Source organism: Bidens hawaiensis, unplaced genomic scaffold, assembly GCF_021521415.1.
Source record: "Bidens hawaiensis isolate Kalapana, Puna unplaced genomic scaffold, B.hawaiensis_p1.1 tig00032795_1, whole genome shotgun sequence".
NCBI classification, from domain to species: domain Eukaryota; kingdom Viridiplantae; phylum Streptophyta; class Magnoliopsida; order Asterales; family Asteraceae; genus Bidens; species Bidens hawaiensis.
This window is the reverse complement of record NW_027505265.1, coordinates 108,313-128,249: the sequence shown is the minus strand read 5'-3', so window position 1 is coordinate 128,249 and position 19,937 is coordinate 108,313. Positions and strand designations below refer to the sequence as shown.

General features: G+C 37.7%; 1 protein-coding gene across 1 annotated transcript; it reads left to right on the top strand.

Annotated features, from left to right (window-relative positions):
• The first annotated feature begins 13,132 nt into the window (after nt 1–13,132).
• On the top strand, nt 13,133–19,705 carry LOC143611953 (putative methyltransferase At2g41040, chloroplastic). The gene is made up of 8 exons (XM_077086049.1): nt 13,133–13,621; nt 15,473–15,579; nt 16,734–16,874; nt 16,966–17,047; nt 17,705–17,898; nt 17,988–18,099; nt 18,218–18,322; nt 19,193–19,705. Exons 1-8 carry the CDS (start codon nt 13,463–13,465, stop codon nt 19,319–19,321), a joined length of 1,029 nt encoding a protein of 342 aa, XP_076942164.1. The 5' UTR covers nt 13,133–13,462; the 3' UTR covers nt 19,322–19,705.
• Nucleotides 19,706–19,937: the final 232 nt, after the last annotated feature.

Here is a 19,937-nt window from a genome sequence, read left to right as displayed (position 1 = left end):
GGCAATGAGCTCAGGCTACTATTGGCCAGGCATGTACTTGGATGCACTAAAAGAAATCCAAAAATGCAAGGCATGTCAGAGCTACGCGCCAAACACCATGCGGCCAAAGAACAACTTGATTCCAGTAACCTCCGCATGGCCTTTCCACAAATGGGCCATTGATATTGTGGGGCCCCTGCCGCAAGCGCAGGGGCGAGTGAAATTTTTGGTAGTGGCGGTAGACTATTTCACAAAATGGGTTGAGGCCAAGCCACTAGCAAAAATCACAGCTGAAGCGATGAAGCAATTTATCTGGAGCCACATCATTTGCCGTTTTGGCCTTCCTATGGAAATTGTGAGCGACAATGGCAAACAATTCACTGACAGGAAGATATCCAGCTGGCTCAAAGAATTGCACATCAACCAAATCTTCACTTCGGTCTACCACCCTCAGGGGAATGGCCAAGTGGAGCGCGCGAATCAAAGTTTGTTAAATCGGCTGAAGAAAAGGTTGGAGGGAGAATCCCATTCTTGGGTCGAAGAGTTACCTAATGTCCTGTGGGCGCACAGGACATTAAGCAAAACAAGCAATGGCGAATCCCCGTTCAGCCTAACCTATGGGACAGAGGCTATGATCCCAGCAGAAATTGGATGCCCATCCCATAGGGTACTCATGATGAGCAAGACTGATAACGAGCGCGAAAGAAGATTGGACCTCAACTTGCTTGAAGGGCGCAAAGAAGCGGCTATCATCAATGAAGCCAAATACAAGAAAAAGCTGGAAAAATATTATAATCAGCGCGTTAAAGAATGCCACTTCAAGAAAAATGATTTTGTCCTTCGAAACAATGAAGCTAGCCGCGCAATACCCCCAGGAAAAATGTCCCCCAATTGGGAAGGACCTTATCAAATCTCAGAAGAATTGGGGAAAGGCGCGTATGCTTTAAAAGATTTGAATGGAAAAAAGATACCGCGCGCGTGGAACGCAGCACAGCTTAGAAAATGCTTCATGTAAAATTTCAAATATGTAATCAAGGCTTTTAAGCCATCATGAATGATGATTCGCGCTATCTTTCAATATTTGTTCTATTACCTTTGCATACATGTTTCACACTTCCTTTATTAATTTGGAGCAATATGACAACACTATATTGACTTCAAAACAAAATAAAACGAAGTAAAACATACATGCGCGAGCCTTAGCTCAAACGCGTTAACGAGTCTTAACTCTAAAACGTCAGGGCCTTAGCCCAAACCTACGAGCCTTAGCTCAAACACGTTAACGAGTCTTAACTCTAAAAATGACAGGGCCATACTTCCATATAAAAAACGCGCGACAACGACGCGCAAAAAAGGAATTGTGAAAAGTCATCGCGCATGTCAGCATAAACAAGATACTGCGAAACCACTTACAAAATAGGACTATGGTTAAGTGAATAATTTCCTTACAACCTTGTTCTTATTTTAACGTGCAAGCATATCTTATATCTATACAAGCAAACATGAAGAGATGAATGGAAATGCGCAAGATGTGAAAAAGGGAAAACAAATTTCATTCCATAGCATTGAAATTTACAAGTATGATGAGTTACAAATTACAAGTATAACAAAAAAAAAATAATAAAAAAAAAATAAAAAATTTGATGAAGGGCTTCTCAAGTCTCCACGTCGACGTCAGCCACTTCATCACCCTCATCATCTCCCTCGGCATCTGGCGCGGCCCGCTCCTCATCTCCGAACTGACCATAGTCAAGTTCTTCCTCCTCAATGGAGTCTTCTATCACGACGGTGTCAGGAGCAGATTCTTTCGCCGCGCCAGAGCCGCTGGCAGGGGCAACATCACCCGCGCCACCACCATCGCCACCAGCCCTCTCGCATTCATCGAGCAACTTCTTTAGCACGCCGAGGTCGGGCTGGTCAGCAAGCGCAGCTATCTGCAAATCATTAGAAAAGTATTGAGTACAAAACACTTGGAAAATTAATCAAGAAAAAATCATTAAGGTCAAGGTACCTGCTCAAGGATGGGGATGAGAGTATTCATATACTTCTCCCCCATCGCGGCCATGTCCGCGCAGGCCGCGTCGCTCTTGTAAGGGTACTCGGATGGGTTCTTCTTCAACATGCCATATTCATAGCCATCCGTAAACCCTTCAGCTCGACCCACCAAGCGCGCGGCAGCATTGCAGTCCATCACAAGGGCTTGAAACTCGCCAGAATATTTCATCGCCAAAGCGCAACGAGTCATGCCCTGTGACACCAGCCAGTGGCGATCCTGCGCGAGGCCAGCAACAGACGTCTCGAGGACAGGAACCTTGGAGTTTAATAACTCAACAGTTTCCTTGGTCTTTTTTAGCTCCTCTTTATCAGACGCTGCTGCCGCCAAAATTTTTTCTTTCTCCGCCTGCGCAGCATCAAGTGCTTCCTGGCTAGACGCTGCCGTCGCCAAGGCCTCATCTCTATCGGCCTGCGCGGCCGCCAATTCCTTCTTCAGGCGCGCAACCTCACTCTCCAGTGATGATTTCTCAGTGATACTCTGGACGATAGCTTGGTCACGCGCCTCCGCCTGCAGTTCCAAGACACGCACTCTCCGCGCGTACTTGGCAACTTCGGCCTCCGCCACCTGCTGCTTCTCCCGCGCAGCTTGGAGCTCATGCCCGCGCTTAATAAAGGCGGTGTTGGCACTTGCTCGGTTTTCGCTGAGCTCTGCCTGGAGTTTCTCAGCTCGCGCGCGGGCATCAGAAAGGTTCCAGGCAGCCACCTTAGACTCTCGCTGGGCTTCCACAAGAGCAACGCGTACTTTAATATAATCACGATGAAGCTCTTGGGAAGCAGCAAAGAAAGCCGACCCAGCGAAAATATGGTCATTCAGCAAGTCCGCGCGGGTGCGCTCCTCCTGATACCTCCTTTCAGTAGGAGGCACGGCATGAGCCCAGAAGTCCTCGCATACGCCCATGGATTGGAAGGAACTGTCTTCATTAATATTCCATCTCGGGCGGTAAACGTGGTCACCTTCCTGCAAAACACAAGAAATGTTCTAAGTCATAAAACATACTTATATGGAGGTACGCGCAGCGGAGCAACAAATTAAAACATACCTGCGGGGATGAAGCAGAAAAGTCAGCGCCAGCCCCACCAGAAGTCTGCGCTGCGAAGTCTTGTGGCATCGCAGGGCTGGCGCGATCTCCCAAGGAGTTCTCAGCTTGAGCCCCCTCATCCTCCTTATCTTCTTCAATAGGCCTCTTCTCCTGCGACCTGGAGGACTCCAAACCAGTCTCGCGGGGAGGGCTGCGTGTAGGAGGAGGCGAGGGAGGTCTCGACGCCGCCAGTTCGGCGCGCAATACGGCTTCCTGCTCCTTGGTAATCCCAATAAGGGGAGACTCAGCACTAGCAGGAGCAGGAGCAGAACCAGCGGCGCCGGCAACGGCGCCAGGAGTGTCACCAGCAACTTGTACGCCAGCTACAACTCCTATGAACAAATCAACAAGGAAAAATGGTTTATGACTGGATCCAAAAGAAAAAATTCAGAAGACAAATGTGCAAAACATACCTTGGCGCAATTCTGTTCGCGCGGCGAACATCGCCATAAAGTTCATTCTACCCTTTTCAGAGGGTAGAACAGGGGACTTCGAAGCAGCCCCCGGCGCAGCCTCAGCACCTTGTGGCGCCTGCGGCTGATCTGCGACTGTCGCCGGTCCTGCAAACATTCAAAGGAGCAAAGGTTTAATAATAATTCAATCAGATGAAGATAAGCAAAGTATACCTGTCGCAGGCGCGGCACTGCTTCTCTCTTCAGCCGCGCGAACGGAGGAGGTGACGCCACCATACCTCAAGTGGACAGGAGGTCTGCCCACTCTCACAGGCAGGGAAGCTAAAGAAACCTTGGTGGTAAACACCTGGGTTTCCTTAGGTCCCTTCGTTTGAGCATGGGGATGAGCGACAGGGGTGTCATCTTTCTTCTGTTTCTTACTGCCCCCTGCGCCAGATTTCCCCTTAGCTTTGCGCTTTAGTAGGGGCGCCTCCTCTTCCTCCTCCTCCTCTTCCGCGAGCTCCAGCTCGTAGTTTTCGAGCGCATCTGCAAATACAATCAACAGAACTGTTAATAAATTTTGGTATTCTAAATGAATAAGCATAAATGCGAAGGCTTACCAGGCGCGTCGCTATCAAAATCAAATTCCAGATCCACAGGGATGAACATGTCATCGAAGCGATCTGGGAAACCAACCTCCCCAGCGCCAAGCGCGACGGAGCCACCCTCCACTTGATCATCATAAGCGGCGTGGATATAATCCTTGGTGACTGCACAAAAACAAGTCAAATGATATCAGCAAAAAGAATTATGTTCGCGCAGAAAAAGAAATAAAGCAATGAAATAAACTTACACAACCCGTCGACTTGGATTACGGGCTCAAGCGCGCTGTCAGCCCACAGCTTACTCATGCCGACCCCCACCAGCGCCTCCTCGCGAATGCTCTTGGCGGGGGATGGTTCAGTGGTCAGCTTATTAACCCAGGCGCCAGTTGGGTTCTTGAGGACACCCTCATCCGCAGGCGCAGAAGAGATAGAGCGCATGGTCATACGGATGGGGATCACACCAGCCCTTATGTAAAAGAACCTCTCAGACCAGTCATGAAGGCTCTTGAATGAAACAGTGGAGCACTTCACCTTCTGACTGCGAGGAATAAAAGAGAACCAATTGTCTTGGATCTTGGGCTTATAAAAATACTGAAAGCGCCGAGGAGTGGGCTCCTCGCGCTGGGATTTGCACATGAACTCAAAGTGAGTCATGCGCACGAGTCCAAACGGATGGACTTGGGATATATGAATCCCATAGAACTTCAGCAGTGCACCCACAAACCTTGTCATCGGGAGACGAAGGTTGCAGTGGGTGAAAAAATGGCTATATAGGGATATATAGCCGGCAGGCGGGTCCGCCGCCGTTTGCCCGGCCCCAGGCAACATGCAGCCAAACAGGGTGGAAAAGCCCTGAGAGGCGATAAGGCTGTCAAGATCAGCCTGCCTCAATTTGCAGGGGATTTCATTCCACCTCCTCACCACCTTGGTCCTCCTTACCTCCTCCGATGAGCCCTCAGCAACCTTCTTCCCCTTGCCTTTCTTCTTCAACGTCGAAATCACTACGGATTTCACGCGACGTTTTCGGGAAACGATTGAGGTGATCGACGGGTTTGAGGAGTCCGAACTATCAGACATACAACTGAAAAATCAAACGGAAACTTCTGAAGAACAGATATTTGGGAAGCAGAAAAAAGGATAATCAGAAGACAAAGAAAGAAAAGCTCAGAAGAATAAGCAAGAAAGTGAAGGATAAAAACTCTAAGGGCTGGCTTTTATAGGCCCAGGAGAGAGAAATTTTGATGCTGAACGGACTTCACGCGCCCCCACTAGCAGGTCTTGGCCAATGCGAGCGTCACACGTGTCCCTGACACTGTGTGAGGAGACATGAAAGGAAACTATACGGCTGCTGCCAGAGTTCACGCGCTCCCACTCGCTAGAACGGACCAACGCGAGCGCGACACGTGTCCCTGACAGCATGTGAGGGGACACGAAAGGCAACTGTAGCACCTCGAGCACACGAAATGTCTGACACGTCTCCATCACTGACCCACGTCAGCAACCGCCACGTACACAGACGATTCGTTTTCAACCAAATGGATAGAACTTCTCGCAACGATGGAAACAACCAAGAAAACGACAAAACCCCATTAAAAGACCAAATCAGTAAGTCTAATATCTATCTTACCGCGCTCGCGCGAGATAAGACACACATTAGACTGGGGGGGCTTGAAGAGGTATGTACCCGCCTCAACAACGAGCGGGGCGGGTCAACCCACAAGATATATACAAGACATTAGAAATCAAAGATATTATCAAGGCACAAAGCCATCATGAATGATACTTATGCCATCATCACATGCTTGCACATATCACATATGCTCAAGCATCACATATGCTCACGCATCACATGTGCTCATGCATCACATATGCTCGCGCGTATCACATGCTCACGCATCATATATGCTTATGCATATCACATCGTGCGTGGCGCATCCGCGCGCGGCGCATATCACATGCTCGCGCATCATACATGCCCACCCATATCACAGTTGCGCACGGCGCAGCTGCGCGTGGGGCATCCGCGCGTGACGCGTATTACATGCTTGTGCGTATCACATCTGCGCATGAAATATCTGCGCGTGAGAATAAAGAGAAGACCTCGCGCATCCTCAGGATGGGCGCATATCACACATGCACATAATCAACCTCATCCTTATCCAAATCAGGATTAGGGCAACCTTGATTGTGCACGTCAGACAACCTTCCAGAAGGCATCTTTTTAAGGAATAAGGATATGCTGATGTTGACAGCTGCTAAATGAAAGGTGGACAGCTCAGCATGACTCATGGGTTACCACGTGATCATAACCAATGAAAAAGCACCAGGTGTCTCCAGGGACACGTGGCGCAAATCGATTGGAGGAGGCCAACAAAACCCTAATTTGGTCTCAGCTCAATCAGTGGAAACCCTAACACTATAAATACATCATAACGTACACAGTTACAGACACATTGATTCACATTGAAGCATATTCAATCACATAATCATACAGAGTAACATACAGTATTCAGCTATTAAGCAATACTCTCCAAATTCCCTTACTCACACATTATCATCTTCTCCTACATATACTTATTCTCACGCCGGAGGGTTACCCCAAAGAGGACCCCTCTGTCCCTTTCTGAGGGGTAAGTAACGGCGCTGTTCATTTTGTAGGTGGAAGAACACAGATCCAGATCAACCATCGGTGAAATAGTATAATCACACCCGAGGAAAGTAGATCTGCTACCAGTGAGTAGATCCACGTTTCTTCAAAATTCAAACATCAATCAGCAATAAAATGTCAAATTGAAATATTGTAATGTACTATTCTAAAACTAGTTTTACATATGAATTTCATTTTTTTGGATACATCAAATAAAATAGTTGGCTAATATTTCATTGGTTGTTGAGTTCTTTAATCGGTCTGCTCCGATACTACCCTCATGTATGTCTCGTGTATTATGATCGTTTTCATGCTTGTGATCCATTTAACACCTAATGTATGACCTCATACACTAAGCAATACATATCTATTTAAACTACATATTAAAATAAACTCACTTTAAGAAATTACACGTTGGAATTACTAGTTTATCATCATTAGTAAGTGCATTCTTTATTTTCTTCAGTCTGATGGAATACCTTCCCAACTGGTTAAAACCTGCGTAAACTTTAAATCAAATGTACAAGCAACCAATACAATTGTTTTTGGGTATCCCTTACAACCATGATATTTTGGGGTGTTTTTACTAGGTACTCTATCGCTGAAACAAACCCATTCTTCGCCCCTATTGAGAAATAAAACTGACTAATCCTTAGAAAAGGTCGAGAAACTCTATAATACTATTCTTGAAGTTTTGAACCACCTAGAGCCAAGCCATCAATTCTCACTATTTGCGAATATGAAAACAATAGAAAAAAAATGAATTCAGTTGTCAATTGTCCTTGTAGGGAATATAAATGACTATGAATTCAAGCCATAGCACATGGTTACATAAAACTATATGATTTTCCTGATCTAAATCAAGTAGGATGGAAACGAAGAAGATTTTGCACAACGTGTTCTATTCTATACGAGTAAGAGAAGAACACAACCCAGTATTATTAAAATAATCAAGGAAAAGAACAAAGTAAAAATGATATGGATCCCTTTTTTGGTGGAAGGCCTTGTCATTTCTAAAAGAACTTGAGATTCATCTCCTTCCATTTAAGAGTTCTTATGTGTTTCCATAAAAGTTCATATTTTCTCGAAGGGCGCCGATTGATTTCGTGGTCGTAAAGGATAATCGATGATGAGTGTATTGGCTTCTTGTTCATTTGATTTAAAGTTTATATATGTTTTAACCAATTGAAAGGGTACTGTATCAGACTCTAAAATAATGATTTAAAGTTTATATATTTTTTAACTAATTGAAAAGGTACTGTATCAGACTCTAAAATAATAAATAATGCACTTACAAATGATGACAAATTAGTAATTCCAATATACTTAATTGTGTTAGATAAATAAGTAGTTTTTAGTGGATGAGGTCATATATTAGGTGTTAAATGCATCACAAAATTAAGAACATTATAGTAAATGAGACATATATAAGGGTAGTATAGAGTGACAAGTTAAGAAGTCAATGACAAATGAGCTATGAGCGGTGTTCAAGAAATCGAAAAAATCAACCTGAAAATGAAAAAACCGAAAAAAACTGAAAAATCTAAACCGAAAAAACCGAACCGAAACAAAACCGACGATTTCGTTTTACGTTTTTTGTAAAAACCGCACTAACGGTTCGGTATTGGTTTTGCATGAAAAAAAATCCGAAAAAACCGAACTGAACCGAATTCCTAAATTTTTGTTTTATTATATTTTATATTAAGTAATTTATAAGAATTTAATAAATATGTAACTCCAATATATTTGATAAAATTTATAATAGTCTATTATTTTACAATTAATAAAATTATTTATGCCTAAATTCATTATATTTTGTCAACTTTTTTTTCGGCCTAAAATTTCAAGCTCAAATGGCAAAAACCGAAAAAACCGAAACCGAACCAAAACCAAAACGAAATCCAAAAAACCGAAACCGAACGGTTTCAAAAACCTCAAAAATCAAAGTTTTGGTTTTCAGTTTGTTTTTATCCAAAAACCACACCAAACCGCACCACGAACACCCCTACAATGATTTGATATAACGAAAATGAAATGGATATATCAAAATAGTTTTAGAATACTACATTATAGTATTTGATTTTGACATTATATTGATGATAGGTTTTTGAATTTGATATGTTATTGTTATATTGATGATAGAGTACTCATTTGAATTGCTTCACCCAAGCCGTAAACTTAATTACACAAATATTTTACAAATACCCAAAATTTTCTTGTACATTATATTTGTGGTTGTATTGATTAATATACCTTATCAAGAATCAAAATATTTAGACTACATGTTCTTGTTACTCTTAGTAAGGCCACGTATAACTTGTAACTCTTGATACGGTCACATGCTACTTATAACTCGTAACTCTTGATAAAGCCACATAACATATCATACCTCTTGATCAATTAAGATCATGTCCTTTGAGATGATTTGTTCAGGTTTATCCCAAAAATGATTCATTCTAAAATCAGATAACACGAACATTGATGATTGAGTCATCCTTAGAGTCCTTAGATTGGAAGTTGACTGGCCATGATAAATTTGTTGTCGCCAACGATCTCTATATGAAATATTTCAACCTTTGTTAATACATTGCAATTAAAAGTCGTATAGTCAAGCAACATATAAAATAAATGAAAGTATTTGATAAGGAATGCAGTTTCTAGGAATACGAAAAAGACATACTAACGTGCTTGAAAATTTTATAAAGTTATCAAAAGCAATCGCATTTAAGAAAATTATAATAATACCCATCATATCGTTTTCATATTTCTGGAAACTAAATTCCTTATCTAATACTTTCAGTTACTTTAGATGTTGCTTGATTATATGAATTTTAATTGTAATGTATTAAAAAAAGTTTCAATATTTCATATAGAGATCGGTCGGTGACAACAAAATTTATCATGCTCAATCAACTTTCAAGTTCTAAGGACTTTAAAGATGATTCTATCATCAAAGTTCGTGTTATCCAATTTTGGGATAATCATGTTTGAGATAAACCTGAACAAATAATCTCATAGGATATGATATTAATTGATCAAGAGATATGCATGATATGTTATGTGGCATTATCAAGAGTTACAAAGCCTTATCAAGAGTTACAAGTTATATGTGGCATTACTAAGAGTTATAAGAAGACATATACTAAAGATTTTGTTTCTTGATAAATAAGATATATTAATCAATACAACCACAAATGTAGTCTACAAGAAAATTATAAGTTATTTGTAAAATATTTGTGTAATGTGTTTTGTAATTCCCGTAATTTTAATGTAAATTATAATTGTATAAACAATATATGAGGTGTTTATTGTATTTTGCTTAGTGTTTAAAGATTAAAATTTTCATCATTTCTTATGTAAAACACGGGTCTCAAACTAGTTTGTGTGTAATAATACAATGTTGGGTCTTGTTTTGTTTACAAGATATATTAATGTTTCTTTATCCCTTTATCGGGGATGGTAATGGTCTGTTTCTATGTCACGCACAGTTGGTACTGAGTTACTTCACAAGAGATAATAGACCTGAGAATACCATCTAACAAAACAATATTAATGTGGATAGATTAATAAGAAATCACAAACCAAATGTCTAAAACACATACCGGTCAATAAGATCATCACTTATGTAAACGGTGGTTGACAAAAAATTGTTATAAAGCATATAACAAGTAAAAATTTCTTAATATTAACCAGATTTTCCTTCCTTGGTTAGAACAGAACATATTGCATATAGAATAAGGCACCATGCAGAACAATTAACTAACTTTATAGTATATTTTACAAATTACATAAACAAAATAAGCTACAAAAGCGTAAAAAATAAAAAGTTGTCCGAAGCAATTATATAAGTATCATTTATATCAGGATACCATATTAACTATCTGTAGCCTTCAACTCTCGAGACATTTTGAAGATGGAGCTTCTCCCAGTCCCTTTAGGAGCAACATTACAATTAAAGCTTCAAAGTTGATTTACAAAGCCATATAACGTCTTTCTAACTATGTCAACACATAAACCGTTTAAAAAAAAAATTAAACGTTAACACAATTGGTACCGAGTTTATTTCCAAGAGAAAATAGGCCAGAGAATAATATCATCATTTGTATAATTGGATAAAAGAAATGTATCAAAATAGTGTAATAAAAATGAGTTCACATTTCTTTTGACATTTAAATCAATAAAGTCTGACAAAACAGTATTAATGTGGATAGATTAATGAAAAAATCAAAACAAAAGTCTAAAACACGTACCGGTCAATAAGTTCATTACTTATGTAAATGATGGTTGACCAAAAACTGAGGTATATCCATTGCAGAAATTCTTTCACATCCAAAAAGCTCATTAAGATTTTCATCACATATAACCAACACTAAATTTTGAGGATCATATTAACGATACACAAAATGAAAGAAAAAAAATGTTATAAAGCATGTAACAAGTAACAATTTCTAAATATAAACGAACATATTGATTGAATCTGAACAAAAATATACAACCTAGGGTTAACATTAAGCAAATACTCCTCCATAGAATTGCAATTCAATTCGATACTTCCAATTTATACAAAGGAAACAAAGAACTAATTAGACATTTACGCAATTGATTTAGATTTTAGCACACGGAAGAAGAAATTAGAAAAAAAGATGTACCGAATTTAGATGAATCAAAGCAGGATGAATAGACTGTTGGATGAATATGGAGGATGATGATGTGGGCTGCTTCTATAAATGAAGTGGTAGGTCACCAGAGTTCTTCACTTTTTGTGTGTAAACGTTCAAAGAGTGACTCTTTGTTGAAAAAATAACAAAGCGGATTGTAGAAAACATATTGATCCAAAACAAATATCTTGGCTAGGTAATAACCCAGACAGGATCCAAAAAAAAACACATTATGGAAACAGCTGAAAAATGTGAGAATGACTAAGAGAGTGACAAGTGACAAAAATAAGTATTCTTTTATTAGAGTAAATAGATATATATGTATTCAGAAGATATAGTTGTAATTCAACACATTACATTTTTTTGAGATATTTGTCCCACTTGATTTTCTAACTAAGGTTTTCGCGAGACCACATAATCAACCGTAATAAATGGTAAGTTGATATATTTAAGGGACTTGAGACCCAATTTATGATTATGTATGATTATTTTACTATCACATGTAGCTTTTAGTTATGGAGATTAATGAATTCAACACATTCAAGAAGGATTTGAACTAGAGTCGATCAAAAGAAGTCCAATTATGCTATTTAAAGAAAATGAAGGGTGCACTATTCAAATCATAGAAGACCGTTATAAAGATCAAGTCAAATACTTGCAATAAAAGATGGAAATCCACACACTAAGAGTTGAGATGGAGTAATATACATGTTGTAGTCTTTTTCATTGACGAAGTTTTGTCATAATGGAATTTTTATTAAGATTTTAATGAGATAACATAACTAATCTGACAGACTCAGTTAATATCAATTATGAGTAACTGATTCAACGAGTTGAACACCGCCCCCACCTCGTTTTCGTCTTCTTTTAGCTAAGCTCGTTGTATTTGGTCTTGGCACGACTTTCAATACTAGATGTTGTCAATGGCTATATTTTAAAAAAATCAATTAGTTTATTATTTTAAACCATAACCTAATTTAAACACAACCATTTCTCAAAACATGACACAACTCCATATTATTTTCAACAACAATTCGTCTACAACCATTTTATTAATTTCTCTCCAAACCATTACTTTATATGAAGCAACCAAATCCTCAATCGATAATTCGGGTAGGGTCATGAAGATGGACCCATGAAATAGAGGTAGCTTTATAAAATACTTGGTCTTTGTTTCCGAAGACTTGGACCATGTGGAACAACGGAAGTTAGGATTTTTGGCCATGAGTTTGCAACTATTTTGTTTTTATAGGGAGGGCCAAACGAGGACCAAGTTTGTCCGAAATAACAAAATATAGTGAGATAAATTATCGCTCATGATAATGACACATATGAAGTCATAACGACAATCAAAAGATGATGAAATTTTGAATAATATTTTTTATATATTTATTTTGTTTATTAAATAAACTATCGTTTCAAGTATTTATATGTATTTTTAAAGTACCCTTTTATGTTTTTTTTTAATTTTTTGTAATTTGTTTTTATTTAATGGTTTTTTTTTAATTTTATTGTAATTTGTTTTAATTTAATGAAATTTTATTTTTTTATTTTTGTTAAAAAAATAGAAAACAATAATTAAGTAATGATTGAGTATAACGACTATAGGCAAGTTATCACTATGTCAATTTTTACAAAACTAGCTAATGCTGACTGAGACGTCACATGTCGAATAACTCTTAGTTACCACTACGCATAGTGTAAGGTGATTAATGTATGAAATTAAAACGTCATCTATTAATATTTAGTCGTTAAAAAAATAAATAAATAAAAACTACACGGTGGCTAAACATGATGACGTGGCAAGCAACCATCCTCAACCAAAACATGATTCCTGTCACTCCAAACTCCAAAACAAACACTTTTCATTACCTGGTTTGTTGATCACCACACAAACCCAAACCCGATGAAACAAAAACACCAAACCAACTCACTCTTAATCTCCATCATGAAACTACCCATATACATAACCCTCTGTATCTACATCCACCGCCAATTCACCAAACCAACAAAACCACATAAAGATCATTAATTTAACACACCATCAATGGCCTCTGTAAACCATGTTATGCTTCACTCTGTTCACCATCAAACCTTACTTGTCCCTAAAGTTCCTGCCTTTTTTAAGCAAACCCACTTGGGATATCCGTTTCGGTATCCGGGTTTGAGAGCTCGGCCGGTTTCGGCTCTTGTGGCGACAGAATCGGTTAGTTGGTTCTCTCTGGCATTTATACAAACAGTTGGTGTGCAAGTTTGTGTTTTGGGGTTTTTTGTAGTTGATTTAGGGTTGTAATTGGATTGTTGTTATGTGGTCATTATGTGTATATTAAGTTCAATAGGTTTTAATTTTATATGATCAATTTGTTTCGTTTGTGGTGCGAGTACGAATTGTTGAAGTCTGTTCATTCAAGGGTTATGCTGAATCAGTCGTTCTATCCCATTAATATTTTAAACATATTTTGTTTATGTGTTAATTAAGTCTCATTGAATCTTATGTTTGAAATTTGAAGAATATGAAAACCGAAATCAGTAATTTGTTTCTCACAGGCATTAACACAAACGGTTGGTGTGCGTTACTAAATAGAGTTAGTTTTGTAGTTTGTTTGTTGATTTTAGGGTATGGAAGTCGGGTTATTGTTGGATAATGTTTGTTGTTTGTGCAATTTTGTGGTTTAGGGATATTGGATAGTTTGGATTGGAAATGAATAGGAATTGTAGTTTTGATTGATTTAAGGTTTTAATTGGATTATTATGTGTGTTCCAATTTCATTTCGAGTGAATTTTATGGACAATATGGGACCTAAGTTTTGAAGTTTGAAGATCAATTCCTAAAAGTCAAAAGTTGAGTTTTTGTGAACTAAGAGGGTACTATTTTCTTGATTATAAGACTTGGCATGCATGTATCCGATTACGCGAGTCCAATTTCTTAGGCATCCTCCTTGCCAGTGTTGTAGAACTTGCTAGGCACTAGTCGCGTGGTGGGGTTCCGACTAGCGATTAATAGGATTGGAATTTTATATGTAATTTTGCAAAATTATACACACACACACATACATACAATATTTTTCCAAATTTTACATATAATTTTTCAAATATTTTGACCAATTTTCATTGATTTTGACCGTCTTCAACCAACTTTGATCGACTGGCGATTAATGTCACCGATTAGCTTAAATTTAACCAATAACTCACCGATTACCGACGAATGCGGACTTCTACCACACAACCCCTAGCTATGATCATGCATTAGTGTTTAATGCTATTTTCTCACCATTTAATGTATTAGTGTTTAATACTATTTTCTTTAGTACTTTTGTTTTGTTTTTTATTTTAGAGTAAACTGCGGTTTTCGTCCTTGTGGTTTGTCCAAATATGCGGTTTTAGTCCAATTTTTCATTCCAGTGGTTTCATTTCACTTGCAATTGACCCCACTAACCCCGTTAAGCCTAGCCGTTAAGATTTATTTAGCCGGATGTTAATGGGAGCGGCCTCTCTATCTTCTGGGATAGAAGAAAGGTTTACCTCTACTGTATCCTACCCTCCCCATACTGTTTTTACTCCGTACGTTTGCTTGTTATAGTTTTATAAGGCCTATATGTATATAGAATTACTTCTGAATGAGTGTCTCCTCAGCTAATTGATTGAAATCATGACAAATTCTTGACCATATCATAGCCCTTTTATGCATGTACCTCAAAACTCAAATTACAACTACACTGTACTTTGGGCACCTACTTCTTCATGAAACATTTGAATTTTGCAGTCAATTATGTTATTTTTCTAACTCAAAGTTGATGTCTTTTTTTTAAAGATTATAAAATTTGTATTGGAAAAGATTGACTTTTGTATCTTGCATTGTCATCTTTACCCTCTTGATATTGTTAAGTCCATCGTCAATATTGAACTTTGATCTTGACTTGTTAAACCTCAAAAGGTCATAACACGTGTATCATTACTAGAGACCTTAGTATGCTGGATTTTTGAATACGTTAAACATTATTTTCTTTTCTAATCTTATATTTGGCTTAGTATTAATTAAAATATTTCATAATTGCAGGAGACAAAGACAATCACACCGCCCCAAGATTCAGGGGAAGTTGACTTGTTTGCATGTCCCGTTTGTTTTGAACCACTTATAAGAAAAGGTCCTCCTGGTTTCAATTTGTAAGTTAATTTGGTGACAATACTGCATATAGAGGTGACATATGGGCAGGTCTAGTGGGTTGATTAACAGGTAAATATTTAAAAAATATAATAAAAATATGTTATTTCAGTAATTTTGGAATTTTTGAATAAAATGAGCTAAAGACTTAAGAGTTTTATGCCTTATAAAAATATACTTTCGATGACTTTCGACATGTTTCGTTCTAAATAGGCCTATAAATGGCCAGAGTGAAAAATGTTCGTGTTTGTTTGTAATGTTTAACTTTAACCGAGCATATGAACGAAGTTTTGTTGTTTTTGTACGTTAAGAAGATGAATGTGTTTGTTTATGTTTGTTCGTTAATAGTATCAACTAACGATTCACGAGCGTAAGCGGACGTACATAACTATACCTACATAAACGAACATAACTAAGCGAACATCAATAAAAGTAAACTTGAACATCAATCTTTTTCGCTTGAAAAATTAATTTGTAACTTGTGATTATTTTTAATTTCATAAAACTAGAGTAAATTATAAAGGATCTAAAAAAAATGAATAAATCTATATCGTCGTACTCAGTATATCCCACCAATAGCAAAGCTATGGTAGGGTCTGAGGAGGGTAAGATGTAGGCAGCCTTACCTCTACCCCATAGTGATAGAGAAGCTGCTTCCGGTGAGACCCCCGGCTCGATAGTAGTTTTGCATCAAGCCTTGGACATAAGGCACATAGCGCTCAATCATCGGGACACCGGCTGATCGGTGCATGTACCCTTATCTTTCAGCTATCAACGCCACTACATGATGCCTGATTAACCGTCCGTCACTTTTAACGTTATTTTCACGAGATTAGTAAAATAACGTCAAAATTAGTGCAATTTCACTTTTGCCCACCCGAGAGTTCACACATATATACATCATATGTGCGCACCGCAAGCAGGGCTAAAATGAATAAATCTATAAACGAAAGAAAACTAACGAACATAAATGAAAATAAATAAACGAATGTTCAGAAGCCTGCTTTTAGGCTAGTTTTTTTTTTCACGTTTGACCACTATAAATAAAACATAACCTGAATCGGCCCGTAAATAAGTAAACAGGTCGAAAGTGTCACGTCTAAATTCTTGCTCGTGATCGAGTCTAGTTTTTAACCAAAATTCTTGAAACTTGCAGGCCGGCTATCTACCGTTCAGGTTTTAAATGTATAAAGTGCAATAAATCATATTCCAGCAAAAACGTGTATCTTGATCTTACTCTTATTGGTGGTGCAAAAGAATATGTTGAAGTTCAACCTTCTCGGACTGAATTATTTCGGTACCAATATGTTTGTATTATTTTGTGTACTCGCTTATGAAGATCTTATTCTATAACATCTATGCTAACATTGGCTTTGTATTTTTATTAGGAGCCCATTAGTTTCGTTTTTGTATGAACGCGGATGGCGTCAAAATTTCAACCTTAGTGGTTTTCCTGGTCCGGATGAGGAGGTTATTATCATTAGAAAAATTACATAAATGGTTGTGGTTGTTCAAATTTCACTTTTGATCCTCAAGAATGTAACACAAGTTCAAACTTATGCATGAACTTAATGGTTAGTCACTGGCATGGATGATGGGTATTTTGGTCATTTAACACTTATTTAGCAGAAAACGCTAACTAGGACTGTTCAAAAAGCTCGCGGCTCGAATCTCGGGCCTGTGGCTCGCTCGAATAAAACTAACTAAAAAAAGTTGATTTGAAACAACCTGAGATGAGTTGGCTCATTTTTGTAACCGAGCCAAACACGTCCCAAGCTCGGCTCGGTCATGGCTCGGCTTGTTGGCTCGATCTTATGCTCGTTTAACTTCAAAATCAAGCTAGAGCCTATCTGAGCTGCCTCATTTAATTTCTAGCTCCAGCTCGAACCCACCCTGCGGGCTCGACTCGTGACGCTAACCTTCATCTATGCCATGGACCAACCATGCTACGTTGACGCATAAGTTTGGATTTATGGTGTACTTTCAGGTTCTTGAGGACCAAAAATGAAATCCAAACATACCACGGAGAGCATTTATGTAACCTTTTCTTCTTCTTATTGCTAGTATTGTTATTGTTGCTGTTGTTGTTATTATTAATGTTATTATTATTAATATTATTACCTGCAGTTCAATATGGCTCAAGAGTATTTCAAACCAGCCGAAGGTGGAACTTTAGTAGATGTTAGCTGCGGAAGCGGTTTATTCACCCGCAAATTTGCAAAAAGCGGGACCTACTCAAAAGTCATAGCTCTTGACTTTTCTGAAAATATGCTTCGTCAAACTTACGATTTTATAAAAGCCGATGATACAATTTTAAACTCGTATATTTTTTCCCCATATATCTTTCTTTTTTTAATTATTATTTTCATCATTGTCAACACGGTCAACTTATAATGTTAAAAAATTTCAGCAATCTTGCACTTGTAAGGGCGGATGTTTCTAGACTTCCGTTCCCATCAGGTTCGATTGATGCGGTTCATGCTGGTGCAGCTTTGCATTGTTGGCCATCTCCTTCTAATGCAGTATGTTTTGTTTTCACTTTTTGTATATGTTTTGACTCCTTTAGATAAATGTGTTATACGTGTCATGTTCGGGTTTACACAATTTAAGATCTGAATTTGATTAATTTTTCGTTAATAGATTGCTGAAATTAATCGTGTATTGCGAAGTGGTGGTGTGTTTGTTGGTACAACATTTCTTCGATACACTTCATCAACTCCTGCTATATTAAGGCCGTTTGATCGGGTAATTAATTGTTATTTTTACCTCTGTTAAATTTGATATTTAATTGATAGCTTCTAAAAGTATTATAATTTCATTCGGTTACATGACTTTCGTCTGTTTGCATTTTGAGGGCCCCACCCTAGGCCTATAAACGAAGTGAACGTTTAAACTGTTTATAAACCGTTCGGCTGGAAGTTCGTTTATGTTTGCTTATTTAGTACATGAACACTTTCTTTTGTTCATTTAGTTAAACGAACGAACATGAACACGTGTCTCATTCGTTCATTTAAATGCATCTATGTTCGTATGTATTGCTTACACCCCACCCTCCCCAGACCTTACTAATTTACTAATATAGCGCTGCTATTGGTGGGATCTTTACTAGGGTATGGTTGTGGTTATGTTCGTTCGTTTGTTTGAATTCATTTTGTTCATTACTTTACATTTGTTTAAGTTTGTTCGTTTATACATATATTTAAATATTTAAGCCCCTTAAAATATAGTCTAGTTTATTGACTTTTTAGGTCCAACACATTGATGTTCACATTTACTTTTAATTGGTTATAGCCCAGTTATGTTTGTTTGCTTATGTTCATGAACCACACACTTATATTGTTGATGAACATAATAAACGGACGCACATACATTTATTTCCTAACGAACGAACATGTAAACGCTCCTTTCATGTTTTTTCGGTTTCTTCACAAGCCTACCCCGCCCCCATTTCTCGTCATAATAAACGAATATTGTCTTACATATTTTGAAATAAATTTAGGTAAGTATGAGTATTTATGCAGATCATTTCTCTTTAATTTTGTGAAGTTGGTCACATATTTGTAATTTTATGTCTTTCATATAGTTTTATTTATAATTAATATTGTTATGTGGCAGAGGCTTGCTAGAAATTATAACAACTTAACAGAAGAAGAGATTGAAGACTTGATCAAAGCCTGTGGTTTTACAAATTACTCATGCAAAGTTCAGCAAGCTTTCATCATGTTTTCTGCACAAAAGCCTTGAATATGTGGTTAAGCTAATTCTATGTACTTTAATATCATTCTACAAAGAAACCTTTCATTTTCTTTGTAAAGATGTAAAAATCTAGAAGGGTGTATATGAGATTATATATATAATTTTGATACCATCCATGCATACATACATACATACATACATACATATAGTTTTTAATTATATTGAAAATAAAAAATAAAGTCCACGTCACTATTCCGCATCAATGTCAAAAACTAGATATGACGGTTTTTGAGAAAAGTTTGTAATATGATGTAACGCGGAGTTCTAGAATTGTGGACGCTCTGAGTGAGGAACACAACTCATTGAACTAGGGGTGTGCAACAAACTGAAAAAACCGATCCGAAACCGAGCAAACCAAAACAAAAAATGACGGTTTGGTTTTATGTTTTTGTAAAATCGCACTAACGGTTAGGTTTTGGTTTTGCATGTAATAAAACCGAACCAAACCAAACCGAATCCCTAAATTTTTGTTTTTTTTAAATTTTATATTAAGTAATTTATAAGAATTTAGTATATATGTAACTTCAATATTTTTAATCAAATGTATAATAGTCTATTATTTACAATCAACAGAATTATTTATACCTAAATTTATTATTTTTTG